Here is a 22705-nt window from a genome sequence, read left to right as displayed (position 1 = left end):
AAAAATTATTCCACGCCAAGGTTCAAAATATGCCTTTTGAAATACCCTGGGATGTCTTCTTTAAGAAATGGTATGCCTTTATGGTGTAGTTCGAATATGTAGCCTGCTCAAGTGCTACAAGTGGGACACGGACGCATCAAAACCCTCCATGAAAATTCACACTTAGAAACCTGAACTTGTCCCGTCTCTTTTACAGCACTGTAACTTCACAAAATAGTGTCCAGGTCATACAATGGGGGTATCGTTATACTCAGCAGATGTAGCTGACCACAATATTGGGTTCTGTGCAGGAATAGCACACACGAAATAGCAGCTTTACGAAATACATATTACAAAAACCTTGTTATATGTATATATGCCAAAATTAAGAAAAAACACAACTTTACTCCAATATTTAGCAGAGATTGTTGATGAAATGGCTACGTAAAAAGTGTCAAACTAACCTTGGGTAAATAGCCTGTGATGTTTACTTTATATAAATATATACTTTTGTGTGGCAATTTTTTCTGTGATGGCTACTAAACCTACAAGACAAAAATACCAACTTCTAAAATAGTTTCACATTGAAATTTTGTGACCTGTAACTTTCAAAATAAGCTGAAATCCTACACATATTATGTTCTCTATAAATGAATTTATTTTGAATTACTCTTTCTAAGCTGGACATATTATGCACGCGCCATTATTGCCAAAACTGTTGGGAAAAATGTGTGTTGTTTTAAAATAATAATTAATGAGAATTTATCGAAGTATATGTCGCATCAAATTAAAGCCCCTTTTGCCCTCTAAAAAACTTTATATAATGGTTGTCTATAAACAAAAGACAATGTAAAGTGATGCAGGGTTCAGTGTGTGAACAGATGAGATATATATATTTTAAATGGAATGCATAATTTAATTTAAACCCTTGATCTCTAACTGGATTTTTCTTGGTTTATTTTGTTTAACGTTTCAATTGGCTGGGCTTATCAAGCAACACCCTGCTGCATAGTTCATTTAATATGTAATCTCATAAATTCTAATGTAATTTTCTAGAAAGTGTTTTTGATTTTTTTTTTTCTATTCTTTTCTTTCCCCCACTCTCAAATATGTGGTCACAGACCGCTAGCAACACTGTCCGGTCCAGTTACCACACAGAGGATCTGGAAGATGGTATGTATTTTGTATCTGATTGTTTCTCTGTCAGGTGTCTTGTCGGAAGGTTAATTCAGGGTAATTTATATACATATATTGTAATATATACACCGTTGTGCTTAATTGTGGATTTGAAGGTGGTGCCTCCTCCTTTCCACAACCTTATTCATCTTTCTGAAAATGAGTGTATCTATTTCTCTCTCTCCTGTCCTCGTCTTTAACAGTGGATCTTGTCAAGTAACAATGAATTCTGACACTGCAAGAAAATATAGTAAAGCAACCACTGTTTTCTTTAACTCCACAAGCCGTGATTATTGGTAGTGTATTATCTGCCCGCATTCCAGGTATTGACACTGATTGTGTGATATTTATTTTCAGGGTCCCATGATGGATGGCGGTTTCGCCCCCCACCTCGAGGTGTTACAAGTAGCGAAGAATACACTCTATGTAAAAGGTAATATCCGAAACGTTCGTTGGATTGGGTTTTCAGTGGCAGTTGTTGCTGGTTCTGTGATTCCTCGAACACTGAATTTTCACTGGATACAGTTAGCAGGAAATCTTTCTTTTCCCATTGTTTTCTAAAAGCCAATCCAATGTTTTCTCCTGGTAATTCTTGAAATGCTAATTAACAGTGGCTGAAAGTAGGACCTTTTACTCCGAAGGGTGAATGAATGCTTTCTTACCTCACAAACAACTATGAAGGTAACCATGAAAAATCCAGCACAATCCTTTTAAATTCCAATGTACTTCATCGGGTGCTCACAGCAAAACCGATAACATTTCACACTTCTGAGTCTTTTATTAAAGTTCCCCTTATTCTTATAGACTGATATGGGCCTTCCTACTTGGGTAGGCTGAACAGGGCCTTCCTCCATCTAAGGACTTTGGGCTCCTTTAGAGCAATTCTTTAGGGTGAGGATGTCCAATTGCAACCCCCAGAATTCTCTGCCAGGCTCTAACTGGCTGATAGTTGTGAGAAATGCAGTCCAAAAGCAGCCAGTGTGACTGTCAGTCAGTGGATAAAGCAGACTATAGCCGTCCTGGCCACTAGAATCTATTGCTGCCGTGAAACTGCATTCTGGTGAGAGGCTTTTTCATGGCTAGATAACCTTGCAGCACATATGTGACTCTAACCCAATGTAATTGGCATTATTGTGCATGGCTTATGAAGTTGCCTTGCAGGTAACTTACTATTTGACCTCATATACTGAGGTTTATTCTGAGATGCAGATTCCCTTTACATAGTTTAGTTGACTTACACAGCGCAAACTCTGCATGTGTTTAATTTAAATAACTTTATATATCAATTGAACAGACTATCCGGCAGGTGTCCAAGTCTTCATTTCAGAACAGTTAATCATACAATTTCCTTTTTCTCCAATTTTATTATTATTTTTTTTAATCCTGTTCTAATCATGCTGTAATTCTCCGCCAGGTTCCTGGAGCAAGGGATCTGCAGGTACGGAGCACAGTGCACATCCGCACATTCCCAGGAAGAGCTTGAAGAATGGCAGAAAAGATATGCGTCACGCCTCATCCGGCTTAAGCAGCAGAAAGAAAACACGCAGTTTTCCGGCAGTTACATGGAAACCCTGATCGAAAAATGGATGAATTCCTTATCCCCTGAGAAAGTGGTGAGCGATATTGCCTTTCTTGGCTGGGATTCGCACCCCGGGGTTTAATTGCCCAGCTTTAGTAGATTCAGTGGGCGATAATTGTGAGGGTATTTCAAGATTATAGGTTACAATGGAATTTGAGCAGTTTAAAGGAAATTGTGTCTAAAATGCATGCATATCATTTTTTTTTTTTTATTGAGTTTTAAGGTTATGTATAAAAAAAAAAAATACTTTAGTACTGTATTAAGGTGCCTTTAAGTCTTAATCGTAAAGGAACACTATAGTGTTAGGAATACAAACCCGTGTTCCAAACATTATAATGCCCCTTTCCCGATAAAACGAATAAAATAAAGATCTACTCAGTTTTTCCAGCGTCGAGACTCCCTCAGCACTACTCTCATTTCTGCCTCCCGCGATTGTCCCATCCAATGCTCTTTATAGAGGAGAGTTGGAAACCTCATGCGCATGGCCGAGTACTGCAAGTGCATCCAATGCTTTCCTACGAGCTTCCACGTCACCTGACTGCATTTAACTCTGGTAGTGCAGTGGAAGAACTATTAGCGATTGCCAGGAAGATAGGTGGCTTTAACCCTGCTATGTAAATATTGCAGTTTCCAAAAACCAAACCTGCAATATATTGCATTGCAGGGCTAAAACCAAGGGACCCCTGCACCCAGAAAACTTTACGGAGATTAAGTTGTCTGTGTAACAATATTGGTTCTTTAATTGCCTGCTAGATGTATTTCTAGTGGAGTTTTATATTCCATATAAGCAGTTTAAGAAATGGTTACTTCACTGTCTCGTGACATCAGATGCATGCATTTTAAGCTCCACCAGCTTCAGCAAGATTCTCACTGAGCATGCTGGGAGTTGTAATCCAACATGGGCAGGGCATTTCTTGTGTTCAGTTTGGTAGGATCTAAACACAAGAGTGGCTTGTAGTTTATTTTTGCTTGGCTTTTTCTCTAGTGTCGACACTGCCACATGTGACGTCAACCTGCTCTCTTGCAGATGGTCCAGCTCAGTGCTCCTCTTCTACAAAATTGCAAAGTTTTATGTTGCAGGGATAAAACTGCGAGGCCAGAGCTCCCAGATCACTTCATTGGGACTTTGGTGGTCCTTTAACTTTTTAAAGGCTATTTTACAAATATTCTCTTTTTTAAGAACACATTTGCTTTTACAATTCCCATATCTCAAGCTGAGAGGTTTCCCATCATGCACCTCACTCTTCCTTTCTTATTGGCCGATCAAGTTCTGCCATTGAGGTTTAATTGGTTCTGTACGGAGGAAACGAGCAGGAGTTTATTCAAGTCCTGAAATTGCCCTTTATGAAATGCTGTGTACAGCAGGTCGGATGATATCTATTATGGCAGATTACTTAAAGCAATACAAAAATGTTTTTGCACTAGACAGTTCTATTTTGTCGGTCAATAGATTAATATGTGTTGGGGGTGCCTTCTACGTGATTAACTGCTCCGTTTACTTTTGGTGAATAGACCCTTTATAAACCTCCCCAAAGTTGTGATTGTTGTAGATCTTAAATTCTAGGCCAAAATAGCCAAACGAGAAAATATTATCGTTTTTGCAATTCATACCGAACATTTTCAGTGTTTCCAGTTCATCACAATTTGTTTTGTGAGTCTGTTTAATAATGTTTCAGCCACACAGACTGCACAGGTAGGGTCTTCCTTATGTAAACATTGCTGGGAAGAATTTAAAGCATTTTCCATTCATTGGCCTGAGAATCTGAATGGATCCTCTCGCGTTCAGTTACTAACATTCCAGTACCTTGTATCCGAGTACTGCTGTGTAGCTGTTATCATGGCTTGTTAGACATGCAGGTACAGTATGTGAAATTGTATACATGGCTACCCTGTCTGTTGTGGACAGTGCACTCACTGTTTTCTTCTTCCCTTCCAGCTCAGTGAATTTGTGGAAGGTGTCAGAGTGGAGCACAGTCCGGAGCTGTCTGTCACAGTTACTTCTAAAAAATCTCATCAAACATGGACTTTTCTGCTCACTTGCAAGGTACGTCTTATTTACATCAGTTTCTGGAGTCCACTGATGTTCCATTTAGAGCGGGATCCCATAGTTCCTAATTACTGTATGTATAATTGTCGTGTGTGTGTGTGTGTGTGTATGTCTGTCTGTCTATATCTCACTCTGCTGTCTTTTGGGCTCCTAAATCCACCATATTTTGCAGGGCAGTTATTGTCTTGCTGCCATTTACTGTGTAGATACATGCTCATAATTACTATTAACACATGTTATATATTAATGAAAGTATCTCCAAAAACTCTGAGGTTATAAGCTTAGAAACATTGCATAGTTTGACTATATGATATGGTCTACCGTATGATTTTTCAATTGAGGTCTGTTTTTAAAGTAGCCTTCAATGATTTGGTGTGCGCTGCTTCCTATTTATGGATTTTGTGAAAACATAGCTAATTTAGACAGCGTTGTAATGTTCCATAGTGATGTAAAATGTGATTTATTTATTTTTGCAGTTTGTTCGTAGGTTTTAATTTAAACCTATTTTATTGTTGCCTTTAACATTAACAAATTACCATTTGAAACCATTTTATTCGTATTACGTTATTAAATTATTTCCTGATTTCAGTGTACACATACTGTTCGAGGTGTGAATTGAATATGTATATTTTTATTAGAGTTCTATATTCTTTGAAGTAACAAATTCATTCCTCTCATTTTTTTTATTTTTTTTTGCAAAACCCTTGTGTGTTCCTACAGCCTGCGCGGCTCCTTCATCGTGTGGCGTTGCTGTACGACGCACACCGACCTCATTTCAATATCATTGCAATATCCGTTGGAGATGGAAACTCACAAGCGTCCCAGGAAGTCACAGAAGGTTGTCAAGAATGGGTTGGCGAGAAGATGGCCCAAAATGGGATTGACCATTGCATATACAAAGTGGCGATTGCCTTTAACACAGAGATATTTGGAACGTTTCGACAAACGGTGGTGTTCGATTTTGGAGTGGAACCAGTGTTAATGCAGCGAATAATGGTGGATGCGGCTTCCACTGAAGGTAATGAGGAAAACAAATGGTTAATGATGTTGTGTAACTCCCATCAATGTTTGGCTTAAATTAATACTTCAGAGAAAATACATACAAGTTGTTTATTTTATTTTTTTTATTTGCCAGTATACCTACAAATCAATGAAATTTAAAAATCCCTTAAACAGCGTTCCTTTATAGTTAGACCATTTACCTGACATGTTTGACATGCTGGGAGCAGTCCAGTTTAAAATAAATAAATAAATAAATTTACTTCTGAAGTTTGAGGACACAAGATCATTAATTTTCTGATACATTGTCATGGGAGAGCAAATTCTTTTAATTTTTTTAATATTTCATGTTGTATTTAAAAGAGAATTTACTTTTTTTTTTTTCCTTCCCTGCATTAAATTACGATATTCGGCTGAAATCTTTAATTATTAGTGCCTTGAGAAACCATTTCAATAACCTATGTCTGCAAGGTTTATTTTTGTTTAAGTTGTCTTTAGAGACTGACATGTTATTCCATCTCAAATCATAAAAGACTGGTGAGGTTTATCTGCAGTACAGTCATGCAAGGTACTCAGGACAGACCGAATCTTGCAGTCATCCTTCCCACGATCTTCAATAGAACTTGCTATAACTTTGCAAAATGACAGCCCACCAAGGTAGCATGTTTTAAAACCCAAGTGCACTATGACTTTCTTGACCTGGATTCCTTCAGACATTGTAATTGAGCTATCATACATCAACCACCCTTGTGCATTGAAACAGCCCTGGAGGCTTCTGGGAAAGTAGAGAGTTGTTTACTTAGAAAAAAACAATTCTCTTCAGTGTCACCATAGGAAGTCTTGAAGCTATGTTAAAGCACTGTTATGCACGTATATTTCAATGTCCGGGTGGATGCACTTGAAATCTAAAATCAGAATGTCAGAATTTAGGTTAAAATTGCTTACTTACCGGTAATTAAATTTTCCTAGTCTGCTTTAGCCTCGAGCGTGCTTTTTTACTCTACAATTTTGCTAATCAAATCCCAGATCGCTGCAGTTTGGAGTTCAGTGAATAGGCCCTAAAATTCAATTCTGTTCCATTCCACGCTCCGACACGTGAAGGATAGAGTGAACATTCTTCACAGCTTCCCCTCTGTAAAGACCAAGGGGGAAAGCTCAATGATTTATTTCTGTAAATCCCCCCCAGTTGAATTCTTGATAACTGTAGTGACAAATTATGCTAAAGAGCCTCGATTTACCTTCTAGTTTCTCACTGCCTGCCAATTGTGATAATACGAAGCCTCACTGTGTTTGCAGAGGTTGATAATTTCTGGAATTTTATTGAAAAAGCTTCCAGGTAATGCAATGAGGCTGCAAGTTTCATTATTTACTTTCCCTCAGGAAATCAGGACTTGTCGTGTGCCTGTCCCCACAGCTGCGCTAATCAGATAACGAATGTTAATTCACCTCGCTACAAACTGGGAATGCAAAACAGAAACCTATTGTGGGAAGATGGCACATCATTTTCAAAAATTAGTTGTGGATAGAGAAATTAGATAGCCGCGCATTAAAGGAACACTCACAGTGGATCCAACCCAACTTTTTTACTAGATTTCCATTATAGATGCGTTACTAGATAATGCATTATAAAAGTAAAACCAATAATTAATTGATGTAAAAACTACTAGTGTGTAAAGTTCCTGCACGTAATGCGAAATCCCTTCCAGACTTTAGTTTCTATTGTGAGCTCTCACCAAACAGAATGCAGCTCGATCAAGGTCTGCTAACCAAAGCCCATAAAATGTGCCTTATAGGTAGAGCAAGCGTGTCTGGGAGTTTAAGTTCCATTCGCTTTTAACAGTTCTTCTGCAGGTCCCAGAAACCTAAGTAATCGTGTACGGTGATATCATTAGAGCCAAAAGGGATACACTGCAGTTTGAGGAATAGACAAAAACGAAAGGATAGTGTGATACCAGTTTAAAAGAGAGAAGAAAAACAAATAATGATAATAATTCTCCCCCTCCCTCACCCAAATATAGAAAACTTGCAACATTTAACCAACTGTAACCTATTAGGGCATATATTTTGTTTATAACAGGATCTGGTTACCGTTCCGTACCACTAAACTATGGTCTTATCCTATTGATAGCAGGGGGATGCTGTAATTCGATATTAGATGTGGATACTCTGCTGATAATGCTGGACACTTTCCATCTAACACTTGTTAAGTAGGAGGTGTATCCCTTTTCCCCTTTATTAGGCTTTCCACCAGCTTTATACAGCACTCTTGAGTGATACGTTATTACTCATTGTCGTACATAATACTATTTTCTAATATTGCTCAGTGCGAAACATCCCATGTTTCTTATAGAGCGGCCAAAGTTGGGCTCAGTTGTTACTGTCACTATATCTGCTGAGATGTTTCTTTGGTATCCTATTGGTCGGTGTTAGAGCTACACTCAGACCTTATGATTGACAAATCCTTTTTTACATTTTACTTCTGTTATGTTAAACTTGAAACTGTGAATGTAACTGTTCATGTGCTATATTGACATTGCCACTGACTAATTTCCTGCTGTTGATATTATGCACGGCAAGTCTTGTATATTGCATTCACAAAAAACAACTTTTTTCGTTGGGAAGATAGAAAATAAAAAAAATGTTTGGGATTTCCCAAGGCTGTGTTTCCATATCATTCACTGTCTGTCATTATTTCCAATATGAAATAATGGGCACATAATTTCCCCTCAGTAGTTTCTCAGTGGAAAATACTTAATTAGATTTTAAAGAATTCTTGTCAAGTAAAAGTTATGTTTACACTTGACCGGGACATTCATGAGATTTAAATATCATGTTTTGATTTATGTTGACAAACAAAAATATTAAATGCAGCCATAACGGCTCATGAAGTCGTAATAGGCGGCATTAAGAATTCCACCAGGAACATGTCATTAAAACATTGTGTGACTAAGGGACCAGTTGCACTTTGTCAAGGAAAGCATGGATAAATCAACCAACCCTATTGCTTGGCCTGCCTAACTATGCCATCACATGGCCTACAGAATTTCCCACTGCATCCAGGCATGATAACCTGTCTTACTTGATGGTCACACTGCCGCCAATGGATTATGGGTAATATGATGACTTGCCCCCTTAACCACACAGCATACAGAGCTTTTACTGTAACCAGGGTTTCCGGGTTGATACAATATCACAAAGGTATTTGAGCTGTAACGGAGCAAGCGAATATTCAGTTTATTATGTGTTGTTGTTGTTTTTTTCCAGCCTTTTCCTGACTACATTTAATATGAAATGCTCCTTTCTTCCCTTTGCTGCATAGACCTTGAATACTTGATGCACGCTCGACAACAGCTGCTAACGACGGCGAAACGCTGGGACTCCATGTCTAAAATCATTGTAGAATTCGAACCTAATGAAACTACTGAATTGGAGAGGAGCCTTCTCAGCCGATACCAAATCCCTCTCTCTGCTGACCAGCTGTTTACACAGTCAGTCCTGGATAAAACTCTCACCAAGACGAATTATCAGTCCCGGCTACATGACCTGCTTTATATAGAGGAGATAGCACAGTATAAGGAAGTGAGCAAGTAAGTGCCCTATATATATATATATATAAAGCTTCAATAGCTATTGTACAAACATCAATATAACACTGCACACTTACAAATCTCGTACACAAGATAGAAATGTGCAAAACAGTGGCTTGGCCAGAATGGCCCAGATATGCCCTCAATACAATATAGCACATGCTTGTGGTAGGGTCTCCTTTCTCCAGCTTTAAACCTCCTCTATCCAGGATCGCTGCTGGTAACCATCCTTTATTTACATTATGCCTTACAGCAGCGCAAGTACTTTAATTTTTAAAAATGCTTGAGGTCGCTTTAAAAGAGGAAAGTTGAGCTGTAGCTCCTTTTACCATTCTCCTATAAAGCGCTGGCCTCTGTCCCTATAAAGTGTTTACGGTATTTATGAATTGAGCAAACTGTGGTTGGATCAGCCCAAGCAGTGTATTGGCAGCTATCACTAATAAACTCTAGAAATGAAACGGTCAGTTCCCATCTTATTATCCAAGACAACTTCATGGTTTATGTAACTTCTACAGATATTGAAAAAAGCTGGCAGATGAACTACAACCACTATAAACCTCAACTGTAGAAAGGTTTAGGGGGTTTGCGCAAGGCTTCCAAATTATGAAAGCACCAGGATTGGCTAAAATGTTAAAACCACTTCTCGTTTTGTTGAGGGTCTGCCACAGAAGGGGGAACTTCAGTATGATTTTTATATAAATGTTTACATTATTACTAGCACTTATAAAGCACCAACATACTCTGTAGCGCTGTACAATATGGGGGAAAACACAGTACAATATATACAGACCAATACAAAAGGTAAAGAGGGCCTGGCTTGTGTGCTGAGATCTAGCAAATGAAGCTCTTTCATACTAAGTACTTGGCTAGATAACCCGTTAACTCCCCCTTTTTAAAAAACTAGTTTATAAGTTAAGACAAGTGGTAGCTGGGGGAATTTGGAGTTGAAGTGCACGAATACGCATTTTTAAAAAGTATTTTATTATATCATTTAACTAGTCTTTGTTTTGGATCTGCGAGTTAAAATTTCAAACCGATGTTGTACATATATGCATTTAAGCGATTAGGAGCTGGTTTGTTGGACGCAATAGATCCATCTTCTATATCTTTTAATAAAATATTTTGCCACTAGAGGGCCTCATTGTAGTTTACTGACTTACTGATTTTTTTTTTTTTTTTTTGTAACACCAAAACTCTCTTCCATATAAACCTAACTCACAGTTCTGTTATAATTGTCTTTTTTTTTTTTTCACTTTACACTTTTCAATTATCGCAAGTAAATGCTTTTAGTTTCAATATTTGGTTGCAGACCAACATCCTTGCCACGACTTTTCATTGTAAATGTAGTGATATGTCAATAAGGTCTTCATGTTAAGAATGCATTTAATAAGGGCTGAACCAATGTCCTGAGACCTTCATTTTTGGCTCCTAAAATTTTTGCTCATTATTCTGATGTTTTGCTGTATTTAAAACCGATCTCTAAAAAAGGGTCTATATTTAGCTCTTAATTTATATTAACAATCTTGCATTTTGTATCATAGATTCAATATCAAAGTACAACTGCAACTATTGTCTAGCTTCATGCTCACCGGTGTTTCTGGGGGTGCAAAATACGCTCAAAATGGCCAACTCTTCGGTCGCTTTAAACTCACTGAGACACTTTCTGAAGACACCTTGGCTGGGAGATTAGTGATGACCAAAGTCAACGCGGTATATTTACTACCTGTCACAAAGGACAAATCCATGCAGAGTCAGAGCACCAAAGAGCGGGTCTACGAGGCGGTTATTGAGGAGAAAACAAAGGATTACATCTTCCTGAGAATATGCCGAGACTGCTGTGATGAATTGCGACTTCGGCCAGACAGAGAGATGCAGGTGATTCCTTTTCGGGTCCATTGTAATGTTCTGGAGCAAAGGATTCATGATTTGTGGTTCTCCATGTAATCTAGCAGTGTTTTTCCATCCAAAAGTGGCGAACTGCACATGTGTTGGATGACAATTTTGGTCTAAGGTGATCACATTTTAGTACTGCGCACATATTGTATGGCAAGTCTAAAGCCATGACATTTTAATAAGTGATCTGTGCAAAATTTGACTTTTTTGATGCCTTAAAAATCTCCTCTGTTGAATCTACTAATCCCTCTGATAACCTGCTGGTTCTCAAACCCTCGTGGCCTTTGTATCATGTCTCAATCATGTGCCATTTGTTCAATATATGAATTTTGTGTATATTATTTTTTTATTCATTTTCTTTAAGAATTATGTTTATAATATTACTTTGTAATGGTCTTGCTTTGCAGATGACTTGTTTATGTAATCTTTATTTGTTTTTCAGACTTGTAGTAAAAAGTAATGCGACAATACAAACCATTATTCATACAATGCATTTGATATGAAATGGCAAATACTTATTTTTTTTATAATACAATTACTTAAATTCCCTCAGTGTGGTTTATTTGCGATTTCTGACGAGTCTGATCTTTCAGGTCGAGCTTCAGTTCCAGTTGAATCGTCAGCCCCTGTGTGAAATGCATTATGCACTGGACAGAGTCAAGGATAATAGTATTCTATTCCCAGATCTGAGCATGACACCCCCGATCCCATGGAGTCCAAACAGGTATAAAGATCAATCCGTGAGCAGGTTTGTAGTAATGGCGTCTGCTGTCTGTTAATCTCATTACAAGTTTTGTTTGACATTGAGCTTGGTGTAGAGAGATGGTGACTACTGCATCACTCTGTAAAAACACCTAGTAGAGGTACTCTTACTAAGCCTCAACATTTTCACTTGACACTAGCCATTGGCAAGTAACTATTTAGCCATGGCGAATAGTAATCCACCCCTAGTTAGTATGCTTTACCTTGCAGCTAGTAGCATATGCCTAACTGTGTTCCCCAGATGTAGGACCACCAATCAATAGTATCTGTATACTTTCCATTAGTCTTAGGTCATCCAAGGATTTAACTTGTACAAAAAAAAGGTGAGTTTACATGTTGCATTGATTTAAATGAACTAACAGTTAAACTTTGAGGGAGAACTTTTTTTTTTTAATAGTGTAAGGTTATGAGAGGCTCTGTTACTGGGGCGTGGGGATGTAGGGGGGGGAGGAGAAATGAATATCTGAGTGGAGGAGAGAAAGGTGGGTTGCATAGGGAGCAGTGTTAATTTTTACAGCAAATTATGATCTAGCTTTAGCCGTAGTCCTTTGATTAAAATGCCATTTAGTGTTAGTTCTATTTTAGCCATCTGTATTTAGTTTTCGAAGACTAAATATCCTAAGATCTTAGTTGACTAAAATCGAATGCGTTTCGTTAAAGTGTAATGTATTATTTAAGCATTTCTCTAGAATTTCCAAGCACGTTGTATACTCCTGGAAGAGTAAAACTCAACCTGTTTTTTATGATCTAACTGTTGTGATATAACATGTCTTTGTTTTATTTAATTTTAAGATAAGTCATAAAGTCTCCCAAAGAAACCTTTCACAAAAGGCCAGTAATTAGATATGCATTGATTTTATAAACAAGTTAAATTTGACATTCTTCATTCTTTTAACCCCTTAAGGACACGTGACATGTCATGATTCCCTTTTATTCCAGAAGTTTGGTCCTTAAGGGGTTAAGCAGAAATGCAACTCTAAAATATTAATAAAAATAAAAGGTATTGGCTGTAAGTCTTGCCCTTGCACATAGTACCTGAATATAGAACATTTAACAGTTTTGTGTTAATTTTGAAAATCAGAAGCTGTTGCGTACAACAAAACATTCTTTGCTTTGAAGCTGAAGTGAAACTTTAAAATATTGAAACGATGAACTCTGATGACTGTAAAATGCTGTTGCTGTTATCTTAAGCTGAATATGGAACTTTCAACAGTTCTGTTAAAATGACATGCATGCCTTCTTAGACAATTGTCTCACACAAAGGCAAAGGATCCATTTACTCAACACAACAGAAAAGCGTGTCTACACAGCTACAATAGGCAATGTTGGCAGCATTCAATTTGATTTAGTTTTAGTAAGCCTTTTGACTAAAATCACTAGTTTTTGTTATGGCTTTTGTCATCACTTTGTTATATAGTTATAGTGGTCCCGTTTTCGTCATTGAAAACATGGTTTTGACAAACTGACCAAACTTTTTTTTTTTTAAACAAAATAAACACTGGGAAGAATAGTGCACTCTGACGTAGAATTTTAGAATTCAGGAGCTAACCAGAAGAGAGTTCTGTGTTAAAATAACAATGAACTGTTTTCGTTTTATTTAATGGTCAGTTCAAATGTGTTTTAATCTGAATAAAAAGCTTTAATTGTAATGTGAACGTTTGCTGCTAAGCCTAACTCTAACACTGTCAGGTATTCAGCCTGCATTGTAAGGCATATATGGATTCAGTTTTTCTATGTTTAGTTCTCAGGATTGTATGATTTCGAAGGACCGCACAGACATAAACAGGCTTAGGTGTGTAAGACTTTTCAAACCCATCTCCATGCTGCACACTTAGAAACGCTTCCTTTTGATTACTTCTCGGAATTCTTTTACTTGGCAATGAGCATAATAATGGTTTAGATGCTAGTAACATACAATCTTTCACTGTGTCTTTAAGAATCCTAACTCTTGCTGTGATTTTAGTATGAGACCTTTGTGGTTATCAGAGAACTACTGAAGTACAGAATATGCTTGGTTTTAACCATTTCTCACAAGGACTTCTTTCTATTTGTAGATCATGGCATATTCCAATAGGGAGCTAAACTGTCTGTCTTTTACTCATTTACATTGATGGCACAGCAATCTATCGTTCCCATGATTTTAGCAGATGCCAAACGTGCGCAAGAGATCGTAGAAAGTAGTGTTGCTGGGTTGGGGTGAAAGAACTGTCCCCAATAGAAATCCTCATTCTGTAAAATAGCAGCCCAGCTTGAAAGATATGCACTTTGCAATAGAACATATTAAGGTTATAAAGTAACATTTTACATCTCTAAAAGAACTCTACAAACTCTCTGCATCTAAAAAAAAAGTAAACACCATACATACAGTATATCGATATGTTTGAAACATGAGGAAAGCCATTTAAAGTGGCACTGTCATTTTATCTTTCAGTTTTCCTTTCCTTATGCCCTTGTATCTTAATGACAATACTGCCCTCGTTGCCACTTGCATTAATTTATATGTATTATCTTTTCTTCCTTGTGCCGGATCTCAATACCTGGGCGCCTCCATTTTCTTCTCCTTCTGTCCATAATATCTGTTTGCCCTTCTGTGACTGATGGATTGTGGGTAAATTAGCTTAGCAACTGAAATGGAACTATGCGTAAGCTCCGCCCATTGCCAAAAATTGCCAATTTTCACGCTCCCCATAAAAAGGTAGTTCTTACTTTTTCTTATGTGTAACTAAGGTGAATTTAAAATAAATTTAAAAAAAGAAGAAATTGAGGGGGGGAGGGAGGGATGGATTGGGGGGGAGGGGGTGAGGAGGGGGGGGGAGGGGCAGAGAGGCTAAATTAGAAAACAAAACCTGCAAAGTGACAGTGCCGCTTTAATATATATGTATCCAGCATCACGGAACACAATGACAATCTAGAGTTTATAAACTTCCATAAAGCCACTGTTTCCCCCGGAGACCTGCCATATGTAATTGCTAGCCTTAAAGTGGATGACATATCAGCCATCTTTATCTCTAAATGACACTGTCAGGCAAATTATATATTTTTGGCAGGAGCAGAAATAGTTTTGGACAAGAATCCAGCAAAATAGCAGTTTGTTTGAAGAACCTTGATTGACTTTTTTTTTCTCTCTGTCAAACATCTTTGGCAAGATAAAGCTTTATATCTAAACAATAGGCCCTGATAACATTAATGGGAGAACAGCCCTTCTGATTGACTCATATTTTAAAAGCCAACAAAGGCCTACGCTTTTCAAATTCTCCATTTAAACCCGAGATAGAGGGCTTGTTAGAGGCATGCCGTGTTTTGACATCAGTTTTGCCGCCTGCTATGCAATTAAATCGAAAGGGGGAATAAATGGATAGTTACTGTTCAGCACAATGGAGCTAAAACTGCTCTTTGATATTTGATAAAATACAATAGTTTGTGTTTTAAACAGTCAAATCTTAAAATCAAAATGTGCCATCAAGTCATCAGATTGTCATGTATTGTTTACACAGTTTATGTAGTGTTTAATAAATCCGTTCAACACTTGACAAGCCCAGAGAGCCACTGCTGCAAAGCCTATTCTTGCTTCCCAATCATTCTGTGTTAGACAGGACACTATGGATGCACATCTTACTGGTTCCTAAATGGATAGTACAATGACATTTAGACAGAACCAACATTTTTCTTGGTGCTGTACAGTATTTTCTTTTTCTGATTTAGTGTTTTGAGTGGGGGGGGGGGGGGGTGCTTTAAAAAAAAAAAAAATGTATGTTTTAGTTAAGGGTTATCTTTACACAATGCTTGTTTGTTACTACAAATCTGTCTTGTTGTTATCACTTTAATTCTGCTCCGTTATAAACGGCTGTGAATGACTCCGGTGTCTGGGTTTGCTGTCTCCTACACACCAAGGGATTCTGTTCAATATACACTGCATTCTAGTGAATTGAAAACTGAATTGTCCAATTTAGGCAAAACTGACCAAAATGATTTATTGAGCAATATTTAATTTTTTCATTTAGATTTTTTTTTTATGTGTTAATTTGGTCTAGATTTTCTTTTGTTAAATAGTTTGGTGTTGGTGAATGATACTGCTATGGTTTGAAATCTGACATCTGAGTTTCTTTAAAAACCATTTACAATTTTAACTAATTAAAACTGTTCTTGGAGAAGTATTTGGAGTGCTGATTAATGTAATTTGCAGGCAGTGGGATGAGCTTTTGGATCCACGGTTGAATGCGAAGCAGAAAGAAGCTATCTTAGCCATTACCACCCCCCTTTCCATTCAGCTCCCCCCTGTCCTCATCATTGGGCCTTATGGGACCGGCAAGACTTTTACATTGGCGCAGGCTGTGAAGCACATCCTTAAACAACAAGACACCAGGTAAATTTTATCGGACTAGCACTAATTACACTTTCTATCTATCAGAGGATTAATTTTCCCCCATATATTGGCTTATTCAGAATACCCACATTCCTATCCTTTTTGGACTATTTTGTTTATACTGTATAAACAAATATTTTTAACCTGATACCTGTTTTGTATCTCATAATGAGGAGTTAATTTTCATACATTGTAGATCGCACATTATCCTGTGACTGACAATGTGTCTGCTGTATTGATGGGGAATCTGAGTTCTATATAGCTGCACAAATTATACCAGTCTCCGTTATTTCCCAAGGGGATGTCTACCCATTTAAACAGAAACCAGACTAAATGCACCTTAGTACATCGGGGTTATTGACAGGCTACGTGATTAAAGAAACAGAGACCCGTGGATTAAGGCATTCTGAGGTTGAGGGGATATTTTGGATCACTCTATTATATCCAGTGTATTTCTAGCTATGTCTTGTTTTCTTGCAAGTTTGTTTTTATTGTAATATGCCTTTACAGTGTACGTTTCCTGTGTCCATTAAATCACTATTGCTGTCTGGTAACAAAGTGTAATATTTGTATCTATCTAATCTCTATATATACACACACTAATCAGCCACAACATTAAAACCACCTGCGTAATATCGCGTAGGTCCTCCGCTGCGGCCAAAACCACATGCGTTGAGGCATGTACTCCACAAGACCTCTGAACGTGTCCTGTGGTATCTGGCACCAAGACATTAGCAGCAGATCCTTTCAATCCTGCAAGTTACAAGTTAGTGCCTTCATGGATTGATTTGTTGATCAGAGAAACTGCTATGTTTATACTGAGGGTTAAGCCAGCCTCTAGTGGCTGTCTCATTGACAGCCGCTAGAGGCGCTTGCGTGCTTCTCACTGTGAAAATCACAGTGAGAGCACGCAAGCGTCCATAGGAAAGCATTATGAATGCTTTCCTATGCGACCGGTTGAATGCGAGCGCGGCTCCTGCCGCGCATTCAGCCGATGACGTCGCGAGGAAGAAGAGGAGGAGGAGAGCTCCCCGCCCGGCGCTGGAGAAAGAGGTAAGTTTAACCCCTTCCTCCCCCCAGAGCCCAGCGGGAGTGGGTCCCTGAGGGTGGGGGCACCTTCAGGGCACTCTAGTGCCAGGAAAACGAGTGTTTTCCCGGCACTAGAGAGTGGTCCTTTAATAACGGTCATGTTCCTCAAACCATTCCTGAACAATTTTGCAGGGTGCATTATCCTGCTGAGACCACTGCCATCAGTGAACACCATTGTAATGAAGGTGTGTATGTGGTCTTCAAGACTCTCTAGGTAGGTGGTACTTGTCAGTTACATCAGCATAAATACCAGGAAACAAGATTTCCCATGTTCTTCAGCAGTTTGAGCTACAGTAGATTTTCTGTGCGATTTGGACAAGACTGGCTAGTCTTCGCTCCCCATGTGAATCAATGAGCCTTGGGTACCCATGACCCTGATGCTAGTCCATTGGTTGTCCTTCCTTGCACTACTTTTGGTAGGTAGTAACAACTGCATACTGGGAACACCCCACAAGACCTGGTGTTTTCAAGATACTCAGACCATGTTGTCTGGGCATCACGACTTGGCCTTGTCGAAGTTAAATAGATATTTTTACTTGCCCATTTTTCCGGATTCGAACACATAGAATTTAAGAACCGACTGTTCACTTTCTGCCTAATCTATCCCACTCCTTGACAGGTGCCGTTGTAATAATGTTATTCGCTTCACCTGTCAGTGCTTTTTAATGTTGTGGCTGATTCATGGTGTGTGTGTGTGTGCGCGCTATAATCTTCTGCTTCGTGTCTTTTTTGTTTTGTTTGTTTTTTATTTCTTTTTGTTGGGTTTTTCCATCTTGCTGTTTACAAAATCTTTGGTGTTTTTTTTTTTTTTTACATTTTCTTTTTTTGTTTTGTTTTTCCAGTAGGGTCCTTATCTGCACCCATTCCAACAGTGCTGCTGACCTCTACATCAAGGACTATTTGCATCCATATGTAGAAACAGGGAATCCCCAGGCAAGACCACTCAGGTATTTGTCCAAATGTTTTGTTAACAGTCTAGTTTTATTATTCAAAAAAAAACAAAAAAAACAGGCTAATCTTTATTTGTAAGAGTTTGATAGAACAGCGATATGTGAGCAATATACACATAGTGAGCATGCATCCACATGGGCTGCATGCTACACAATCCGTCCACAGCTTTCCTATGCTGTGGATTCAGATATAAATTCCAGCTGGACTGAATAGATTTTAGTATGTTGTCTGCTCTACAATGGTAACTTCTATGACCTTGCTGCATCTGTGCACAGGCACACATGAGTAGTTTCATTCGTGAAATTGAATGATGATAATTAGGAATATAATAGAAGCCAAAGTGTTGTGTTTTGAGGTTGGGCTGTTTGCATTAATGACCATTCTGTATGAGATCACTTCCTGGGACATCATTTAAAAGCTAAAGTTAAATTTTCTAAATTTTGGAGAATATTTGCCTTTGCCAAAGCCCACTTTACTCTGCCCATGATCTTTTTCTCACTGCAAATTGCAAGTTTGTTTGTCCGTTCTGTAAAATGTTCCTAAATGAAGATGACGGGTACGGAAATGTGATATCGCACCATTGGCAGATGGGCTTGTTGTATGGACGGTTTTTATTTTCATTTTGTTTGGTATTGTTTGTGTTTTGGTTTTACATTTTTGTGTTTCCTTTTTCTACAGGGTTTATTTCCGGAATCGCTGGGTGAAGACTGTACACCCAGTCGTGCATCAGTACTGTCTGATCTCCGCCACACATTCCACCTTTCAGATGCCGCAGAAGGAGGACATATTAAGGCATCGAGTTGTTGTAGTTACTCTCAGCACCTCCCAGTACCTCTGCCAGCTTGATCTCGAGCCTGGTAAGCTGGTTGACTTTCTCAATCTTAAGATTGTGCTACAAAGCTTGCCTTGCTTTTGTCTGTCTAGAAACGTATTTAAGCTTTGAAGTAATCTCCTCTTGAAGAAGTTTTTAACTTCTCCATATGACGTGTCTGTGTTTGCCATGTGTTGTATAACTTGTATTATTTTTGTGACAGGACATTAGTCTAGTATTGGCACAATAGAGGCGATCATTAGTCTAGTGTATATCAAAGCACAACCTTCCATTTCTCAGCCCTTTTCCTGATCACACATTGAATTCTAGGCAGCTTGAAAATGCTTCTTAATGTTCTGTTTGAAAACGGAGGGACAGGAAGCCTGGAATTCTGTTTCTTTGATCTGTCTAAAGAACGTGCATTAGCAGTAAAATGTTTGCTATTGATCTGGTAAGGTAATGTGTGAGGTTACATCAATGTAAAGCTCATTACCCAGCCTCAATCTGCTTAATGAAGGAAAAGGTATTTATCTGTCATGTAGTTGCTGGAGGGGGACATAGTGTATTATATTATTGTATCTGTAATCTTCCCATTTGTGAATGATACTACATCTTAACCTTCTCTTATCCTGGATGAAACATGCTCCCAAACCCACCTTCACCAGTGCATGGATGGCTGTAAACATTAGTTTTCTATAACTGCATATTAATCATGAAGACTTCCTTCTCCTCTGATTTTATGCACTCTCTTTGTGCAGTTTTCTGATGGATAATGTCCGCAATTGCTGGATTTAGTTCTGAGCATTAGTTATTGGCAGTAATTAACGGCTGTCATTAGTTTATGGAAATGTTCTGTTTTGGTTTTCTGTATGATTGTTTGAGTCGTCGATAATGTGACATATCTTTTCGTACCATTGCGGTGTAATCTTAACTTTGCTGGTGCTTTCTCCACTGTATGTGTCTTTCATGCTCATTTGTTGGTTAATTTGTTCTGTTTTATTTAAATGCACTGTTGGAAAATGTTCCGTTGTGTTGGTGTTTAAGACCCGTATAATTTATTCTTCTTTGTTAATTTTACTGATAGGACATATACAGCTGTGAAAATAAAAATAAACCTCAGAAAACTATTAACTTTATAGGCTAGTTCAAAACACAACCACTGCCCGATCAATTTCTATAAATTCCCCTTCATTCAGATCACCCGTCTAAAGATTTTCAGTGTGACAGGTGCTTGTTACTTTCAGCCTATGCGGCACCAGTCTCCACAATGCTGTTCCGCCTCCTTGGCTGAGATGATCAAAATTGATGATCTCGTCCAATATAAAGCTTTTACATTGGGAAGCTTTTGGAGGCTTGTGCGCATGCGAGCATCGTTTGATCTTTACTAGTTTGATTTGGTTATAGCAGAGGAAGTGACTTGGAAAGAAAGCCACTAGAGGTCGCCTTCCTGCAAACCGTTCCCTTGTAAAAAATATTACTCTTCTCTAATTCTGTGTGAGACCATCACTCACTGCAGCTCTGCATTGTATGTCAGGAGTTCATTAGTACGGAGGATCTCACAGCCAGTTAGAAGCATTGGGAAATAGGGCCCATTTTAGTACGCTGCGCCAGCAGTGCTTCTTATAGAGAGGTGTTGAATCCATTGCTTCTCTATGAGAGGCATAGCCTTCTGCCTAAAATCAGTCTCTTATAATCAATACTTTTGTAATGAGGGGGCACTCTATTTATCCCTAAAGCTGTTCTTTAAAAGTTATTAGTTTTAGTTTTATTTGTTTTTTGTTTTTTTAATTCTTGCTGCTAGATAGCCATCTTTGTCTCTAAGAAATGTAGATCACCTGTTCTTTCAAACCTAGCACTGTGCTCCTGTTATCCTCCTTGAAACATTCTGGCTTGTTTTTCCCCTCTTAGGATTCTTCACTCACATCCTGTTAGATGAAGCTGCTCAAGCTATGGAGTGTGAAACAATTATGCCCCTTGCTTTGGCGAATAAGCACACCAGGGTGGTGTTGGCAGGAGACCACATGCAGGTAAGGGAAAATGTGACTCACCGGGGTAGTAAGGCAGAATGCCACATGGCCTTTAAAAAAAAAAAAAAAAAAAATGTAATGGCTGCATTTTGGAGTAATCGTTCCACATCTGTCTTCCAGCTCAGTCCTTTTGTCTACAGTGAGTTTGCGAGAGAGCGAAACCTTCATGTCTCTTTACTTGACCGGTTATACGAGCATTACCCAGTGGACTTTCCATGCAGGATTCTCCTCTGTGAGAACTATCGCTCTCACGAAGCCATCATCAAGTAGGTGTGAACGTGGCCAGCACACAGCTTGCTGTCCGGCTCTCCTCTTACTGTCCTTTAAACATTATATTAAACACTTTCAGGCCAGGAACCAAACCAGTGAAGGTATATCTTACTTCTCACTGGCTCCTCGGGTCTAGATGTTATTACACAAATAAATGGCTTCTGTTTTGTTGACCTCACAAGGATCAAGAGCGAATTTGCTTGGATTCGAGCATTACAGCTTTTTCTTTGAGCGTTTTTCCCAACATACAAATAGTACCTTCCATGTACAGTTCTGCACCAGTTATGTTTATTCTGCAAAGACAAAAGGAGTGTACACAATTTCTTTATTAGTATGTTCTCAAAGTATACATTGTATACAGTACATGCTGAGGTCTACAAAGGCCCAATGATAGATACCTGATCTCCCGATATGATGAACTGCAACAAATCTTTACCTTTTTATTTATCCCCCTCCACAATGATTTATGAACTGGAAGTTTCTTCCACTCCACAGGCTAAATAACGGCTAAAATAGATTCAGTGCTAAAATAAAAAAATATACTTGAAATGCTATTAGTAAATTGTAGAAGTCATGTCAACAAATGAAATGTTTGTACCTCTTGCTCTACTTTCAGATCATTTATCCCCCCCACTTTTTTAAAAATTCCTTTTATTGAGACGAGAACATAGTACAAACCGAAAACTGTACCAGTGTAGATCAATAAATAAATCACATTATTGTGAAGTTATACAAAGATAATCAATCAAGGAAATACATAGTGTTTGCTTGAATTATTATACGGAGAGTAAACCATAAACGTAGAGTTTGGCTACTGAAAGGGACAGTATAGTGACCAAAACCGCTTTAGCTTAATGAAGCAGTTATTCTGTATAAATCATGCCTCTGAAGTCTCACTGCTAAATTCTCTGCCATTGAGGAGTTAAATCACTTTTTGTTTCTGTTGGTGAAACCATAACCCTACTTCCCCTGGCTGTGACTGACACAGGCCTGCTTGAGAAAAAAAGGCTTCATTTTCAGTCAGATGTTAACATGCTTTAGAAGATTTTTACGCCCGCTTTGTAAGTTGAACTTTAATCACATACAAGAGGCTCCTGCAAGGTCTAGCAAGCAATTAACAGTGCAGGAGATAAGAAATTAAATAGACTGTGCAATAAAGAATGATTAAACAT

General features: G+C 38.3%; 1 protein-coding gene across 5 annotated transcripts in view; it reads left to right on the top strand.

Annotated features, from left to right (window-relative positions):
• The window catches only part of HELZ (helicase with zinc finger), a 70836-nt gene that overhangs the window by 26996 nt on the left and 21135 nt on the right, over positions 1-22705 (top strand). Inside the window, exons 6-20 of one of the 5 annotated variants that reach the window (XM_063456129.1) lie at positions 1101-1152; positions 1513-1588; positions 2570-2768; positions 4671-4778; positions 5502-5799; positions 9100-9367; positions 10909-11242; positions 11854-11984; positions 13764-13814; positions 14640-14717; positions 16206-16385; positions 18317-18421; positions 19104-19282; positions 21145-21263; positions 21384-21529. In XM_063456129.1, coding sequence (XP_063312199.1) covers positions 1101-1152; positions 1513-1588; positions 2570-2768; positions 4671-4778; positions 5502-5799; positions 9100-9367; positions 10909-11242; positions 11854-11984; positions 13764-13814; positions 14640-14717; positions 16206-16385; positions 18317-18421; positions 19104-19282; positions 21145-21263; positions 21384-21529 — 2324 coding nt within the window. Of the gene's footprint in view, positions 1-1100; positions 1153-1512; positions 1589-2569; positions 2769-4670; positions 4779-5501; positions 5800-9099; positions 9368-10908; positions 11243-11853; positions 12009-13763; positions 13815-14639; positions 14718-16205; positions 16386-18316; positions 18422-19103; positions 19283-21144; positions 21264-21383; positions 21530-22705 lie in introns of all 5 variants that reach the window. The other 4 variants (XM_063456128.1, XM_063456132.1, XM_063456131.1 and 1 more) reach the window with 4 other exon arrangements.

This window comes from Pelobates fuscus, chromosome 5 (genome assembly GCF_036172605.1).
Source record: "Pelobates fuscus isolate aPelFus1 chromosome 5, aPelFus1.pri, whole genome shotgun sequence".
Lineage (NCBI taxonomy): Eukaryota > Metazoa > Chordata > Amphibia > Anura > Pelobatidae > Pelobates > Pelobates fuscus.
Note: the sequence above shows the minus strand (reverse complement) of the source record. Positions and strands in the feature narration are given on the sequence as shown.